The sequence below is a fragment of the Cyprinus carpio genome, chromosome A6, assembly GCF_018340385.1.
Source record: "Cyprinus carpio isolate SPL01 chromosome A6, ASM1834038v1, whole genome shotgun sequence".
Classification (NCBI taxonomy): Eukaryota; Metazoa; Chordata; class Actinopteri; order Cypriniformes; family Cyprinidae; genus Cyprinus; species Cyprinus carpio.
The window spans coordinates 3,423,644-3,429,762 of record NC_056577.1 but is presented as its reverse complement, the minus strand read 5'-3'; the positions used below and the strand labels follow the sequence as shown (position 1 = coordinate 3,429,762).

The following is a 6,119-nucleotide window of genomic DNA, read 5'->3' as shown; positions in this document are numbered from 1 at the left end:
CATCATGATAAAAGAAAACCATTCATCATGTAATATTTGTTATTGAGGCTATAAACAGAAACGCTAAGCTGCGATTATGTGACATTCATATCAGCTGAAAAAATAAGCAAGCTAGAATGAAACCAAAAAGTACACATAATTGTCAGTAATCGTAACACTGTAACATTAAATAATGAAATTGTAAAAACTCCCAAGTCAACACTTTATCTTGTAATTAAAATGAAAAATTTTAATATGAAATATATATATATTTTTTTATAAAAATAGACACTACTGTTCAAAGGTTTGGGGCCAAGATTTTTATGTTTTTGAAAGAAGTCTCTTCTGCTCACAGGCTGCATTTATTTGACCAAAAATACAGTAAAACAGTAAAATTGTGAAATATTATTACAATTTAAAATAACAGTTTTCTATGTGAATATCTATTAAACTGTAATTTATTTCTGTGTTGAGCAGCTGTATTTTCAGCATCATTACTCCAGTCTTCAGTGTCACATGATCTTCAGAAATCATTCTAATATGATGATTTGCTGCTGCTGATTATTATCAGTGTTGAAAACATTTGTGCTGCTGAATATTTTTGTGGAAACCGTGATACACATCATTTTTCAGGATTCTTTTGATGAATAGAAAGTTCAAAAGAACATTGTTTACTTACAATAAAATCTTTTGTAACATTATAAATCTCTGTAATGTCACTTTTGATCAATTTAATGCATCCTTGATGAATTAAAGTATGAATTATTAAAAAAAAAAAAAATTATATATATCTCTATCTATCTATCTATCTATCTATCTATCTATCTATCTATCTATCTATCTATCTATCTATCTATCTAACCTTACACCAAACTTCAGTATGGCAGTGTACTTAGCCCTTGGACATGCATTCAATAAAAAAAATAAAATAAAAAAAGAAGACAACATTGCCTCCTAGTGAACAAATACAATACAATGTTTAGTGTGTAATGCTCCGTTCACTGCAGCATCTCTGTTTTGTTTCTCAGTACTAAATTTGAATTTATTTCTTTGAAGTTCTGAAATCTGATGTGATAAAAGTTAACTTGATAACACACGATTTCACCAAACTAGTTTATTGAAAATGGACAAAACAAATGAGCTTTTTTGCTTTATTTACCAAATTTCGTATCACAAAATGCTGCATTTATGAATGAAACTCATCGGTTGTAAGGATGCATGGATGCAGATGCAGACTTGATGTTAGTCTTGATGCTGCTGGGCATTTTACCTGTTAAAACAGAAAGTGTAGAATTAAAAAAGAAAACATTGTATAAGCAAGATAAATGGTGATTTTTCATATCAATGTGTTATAGATGTGGTACCAGGTTGTCCAGGCTGCTGTTGGGTGCCCTGTCCTCCCATGCCGGCCTGATGGCCCGTGGTTCCAGCGATTGTGACCTGCTGTAGTGTGGGACCTGATGACATCATCGGCTGTCCAGGGTGACCAGAGGGGACAGATCCGGGTGGTCTGCATTTCGACAGGCCCTTTCCGAACCCCACCGCTGCCACCAGAGCGTTCGTGTCGGCAGGATTGAAGGATGGCTTGTTTTGTCTCAAAGCTGAATAGAAACATCCGTTCTACATCAATAACTTTGAACACTTGATGAACTGACAAAAACTAAACGAGGATCAGCGTTTAAACTACCTGAGCTTTCAGAGTCTCTGTCGTCACGAGGATTATTCAGCTTTTCCAAAAGATTCGAGCAAAGTTTATTCAGTGTTTGGATCTGCTTCTAAAAAGAAAACGGAACAGAATTCAACAACCAGCCTTTATCCACCTTTTTCTTGAACGCAGAAGTAAGCCTGTGGGTAAGACTCACGGTTCATTAGCCGCTAGAGGTAAATAACGAGGAGAATAACAACGTGCAGTAAACGGTAAAATTGTTTGCACTATAAACCAGTGTGTTCATAATTAAGAAAATACATTAAAATGATATAAGACACACCAACTTTTGATATCAAGCAGCAAAACGAACTGTTTTGTTCAGCTAATAATCGCTGGACGCAGATGAGACCGGAAGCAAGACCCATAAAGTTTACAAACGGCTGCACCCATTTTTACAACAAGAAAAAGGTGGATGCATTTCACATTTAAAATGTGTCTACAGCAGTTACTTTGAAAGTTAACCCTGAGGTGGCCTTCAGTAATTTAACTTGAAATCTTTAAATAAAAACAAACAAACAAAGGATTTAAATATTTTTAATAAAATGGTGACATTTGTGAATTGTGGCCATGATTAGAAAAGGCTAAATGGTTTAAAAAAAAAAAAAAAAAAAAAAAAAAAAAAAAAAAAAAAAACAAATTTAAAAACATGGTCAAAAAAAAAAAAAAAAAAAAAAAAAAAAAAAAAAGGCTTGGGGTCAGTAAGACTAGATGTTTTTTTAAAAAAAGTCTCTTATGCTCATCAGGCCTGCATTTATTTGATCAAAAATACAGAAAAAAAAATAAAATAAAAAAAAAAAAAGGTAATCTGCCAAAATGTTATTACAATATGAAATAATGTTTTCTATTTTAATATCCTTTAAAATATAATTTATTTCTGTGATGCAAAGCTGAATTTAAATCAGCCATTACTCCAGTATAAAGTGTCCTTCAGAAATCATTCCAATATGCTGATTTATTATTAGAATTATCAATCTTGGCAACAGTTGAACTGCCAAATATTTTTCTTGGAAACCGCGATACTTTTTTCAGAATTCTTTGATGAATAAAAAGTTAAAAAAAACAACACTTAACCAAAACATAAAACCAATCTAACAATATAAATCAATTATCACTTCTTATCAATTTAACACATCCTTGCTGAATGAAAGTTTTAATTTCTTTCAAAAAAATAAAGAATAAAAATGTACTGACCCACAGACTTTTGAATGGTAGTGTATATTGTTAAAAAAGATTTCTATTTTAAATAAATGCTGTTCTTTTTAACTTTTTATTCATCAAAGAATCCTGAAAAAAAGAATCACAGCTTCCAAAAAAAAATTGGCTGTTGCCAACATTGATAATTCTAATAATAAATCAGCATATTGGAATTATTTCTGAAGATCATGTGACACTTTATACCGGAGTCATGATGCTGGAAATTCAGCTTTGCATCACAGAAATAAATAATATTTTAAAGGATATTTAAATAGAAACCATTATTTTATATTCTAATAACATTTTGCAAGATTACAGTTTTTTTTTTTTTTGCATTTTTGATCAAATAAATGCAGGCTTGATGAGCAGAAGGGACTTCTTTAAAAAACATTACAAGTCTCACTGACCCCAAACTTTCGAACGGTAGTGTATATATATATATATATATATACACAGTACAGACCAAAAGTTTGGAAACATTATTATTTTTAATGTTTTTGAAAGAAGTTTCTTCTGCTCATCAAGCCGGCATTTATTTGATCAAAAATACAGAAAAAACAGTAATATTGTGAAATATTATTACAACTTAAAATAATAGTTTTCTATTTGAATATACTTTAAAAAAATAATTTATTCCTGTGATGCAAAGCTGAATTTTCAGCATCATTACTCCAGCCTTCAGTGTCACATGTAACATCCAGTCTATCACATGATCATTTAGAAATCATTCTAATATTCTGATTTATTATGAGTGTTGGAAACAGTTCTGCTGTCTAATATATTTGATGAATAAAAGGTTCAAAAGAACTGCATTTATTCAAATTAAAAAAAAAATTCTAACAATATATATTCTAATAATATATTTTCTTTACTATCACTTTTTATCAATTTAATACATCCTTGCTGAATAAAAGTATTGATTTTATTTTAAAAAAAGAAAAAAAAAAATACTGACCAGTAGTGTATATTGTTATTACAAAATATTTATATTTTTAAAAACATAGCTTCTTTTTTTTTTTTTTACTTTTTATTCATCAAAGTTTCCTAAAAAAGTATCACATGTTCTGAAAAAATATTAAGCAGCAGAACTGTTTCCAACTTTGATAATGAATCATCATATTAGAATGATTTCTAAAAGATCATGTGATAACGATCCTAAAAATTCAGCTTTGCATCACAGAAATAAATGATAATTTAAAGTATAATAAATTTAAAAACAATTATTTTAAATTGTAATAATATATCACAATATTAAAAAAATTTTTCTGTATTTTTGATCAAATAAATGCAGGCTTGATGAGCAGAAGAAACTTCTTTCAAAAACATTAAAAATAGTTATGTTTCCAAACTTTTGGTCTGTACTGTATATATATATATATATATATATATATATAAATACATATACATATACACATATATATATATATATATATATATATATATTCGGTATATATATATATATATATATATATAATTACGCTTATAGTTTTCGGTCTGTTTTAACCACTGACAGTGAGAAGGGTGTACCAGAGGATTAAAGAATCCTCATTTAGTCTGAATACCTGTATCATCTGGAGGTCTTGCTGGATGGTTGCTACAGTGTTGCTCTGTTAAGTCAAGTAAAGAGCCATCGTGGATTTGTTTACCTGAGCTACTTCAGGTCCGATGCGGGCCGCTTCGGCGCTCAGGTGTTTCTCCTGCTCCTCCACCTCGGGGTCAGGTTTGGTCCGGAGATGATCCGGCACGATCTCATGACTGAACACAGGCACCCGCTGCTCTGTTAGTCTCTGTCACAGAAGAAAAGCTCGCACCTTAAAAACCCCAGTAACGCGGTCATCACCAGAGTGAGTCTGTGAATACACTCACCAGCAGCTCCTCATCTCGATCAGGAGACAGCAGCAGGGGGATGATGACCTGCGACCTGTAGGATGGGGTCTTCTCGTTTTTTAACACTTTATTGATGGTGTTCAGCTGCCCGGACAGAAGGGCGAAATTATCCAGCACCGAGGGCCTGGATTCAAAACATCCGGGTCAGTACAGTGACAGATCCGCTGCGAGCTCATCAGGAAAGATGTGTATTTCTCACTCACCACGTGAGTCTGTCATGCTCGGTCTCCAGCTTCACAATAAAACTCTGCAGGGAGCCCTTCAGATGAGCCACGCGAGCGTGCAGAGACTCCAGAGACGCCTCCAGCTGCTTCTCCTCCCGCTGCTGTCCGAATAATACACAAACACATAACAAAACCATAACAATGCTTTGCGTATTTGTCCGCAGCGTAGAGCTCGGCAGCTTGCGAGCAGACACCTGCGTGCTACATTATTAATTGAGTTTATCGAAGTGTGAAACAGCTGCAAAAACAGACACGAAGTGTAAATGTATAACAACTTACCTGCATTTCAACGCCACTGTCCAAACGGCACAATTAAGCGGAAGTAAACAAACACTTCCAACAGGAAATGGAATCCCGCTTTAAAACGCGTCAGAGAGAACGGTTCCTAAATTAAATAGCATCGCTACAGATTCATACTATTTTTTGAGATCAGTATCATATGGGTTTATTTTTTAATTTAATTATCAGAAGAAAATGTAAGTTAAGATTTCATCTTTTTATATTTCTAGTTCATCTACAGTTTTCGACATATTTAAAACAAACAAAAAAAAAATTCATGTAAATTTCGCTGTAAAGTTTTTCCTCTCAAATTATATTTCATGTATTTTTTTTAAGTTAGAATTAAATTAAAAATAATAATATTGTAATTAATGCGGATATAAAATTTTCTCCATATGAACGTGTATCGGGGCTTTTATTTTGAATTCGGAAACGGGAAGTGAAGCAGCTGCAGTCAGAAGATCTGCAGTTTACAGATATTGACACAAACCCTCTAAAACTCGCTCGAAATCAACCTGCCAGTAATGAGAAGCACGGCATGGCAGACAGACAGGACAATGAGGTAAACTAAACTCTTATATGCACCGAGTTTCTTTGTTTGATTCAGTTCCCTTCGGAGTTGTTTACTGGTTAGGTAGCAGAGCAAATAAACAGAGCATGAGAAAAAAATATATATATATTTTTAGTGAAAATGTGAGACTTTTATTCTGTTGTTCGTGCCTTTTTCTAACCTTTTAAATAAATGAGAGAGATTTTGAGGCGAGCTCTGAAGTAAATCAATTTAATGCAGTTTTGTCACGTGTCTGCAGCCCCTCCCTCAGACAACAACAACAACAACAACAACATGC

At 32.7% G+C, this 6,119-nt stretch overlaps 2 protein-coding genes across 2 annotated transcripts in view; one reads left to right on the top strand and one right to left on the bottom strand.

Moving 5' to 3' along the window:
* Positions 1–1,078: 1,078 nt before the first annotated feature.
* On the bottom strand, positions 1,079–5,420 carry LOC109086008 (mediator of RNA polymerase II transcription subunit 8-like). The gene is made up of 7 exons (XM_042757560.1): positions 5,272–5,420; positions 4,972–5,093; positions 4,748–4,892; positions 4,528–4,668; positions 1,667–1,754; positions 1,344–1,580; positions 1,079–1,249 (listed from the first exon to the last, which is right to left on the bottom strand). Exons 1-7 carry the CDS (start codon positions 5,275–5,277, stop codon positions 1,179–1,181), a joined length of 810 nt encoding a protein of 269 aa, XP_042613494.1. The 5' UTR covers positions 5,278–5,420; the 3' UTR covers positions 1,079–1,178.
* Positions 5,421–5,682: 262 nt separating this feature from the next.
* szt2 (SZT2 subunit of KICSTOR complex) overlaps positions 5,683–6,119 on the top strand; it is a 96,387-nt gene continuing 95,950 nt past the window's right edge. Inside the window, exon 1 of the mRNA XM_042759168.1 lies at positions 5,683–5,833. Coding sequence (XP_042615102.1) covers positions 5,810–5,833 — 24 coding nt within the window. The 5' untranslated portion in view covers positions 5,683–5,809. The remainder of the gene's footprint in view (positions 5,834–6,119) is intronic.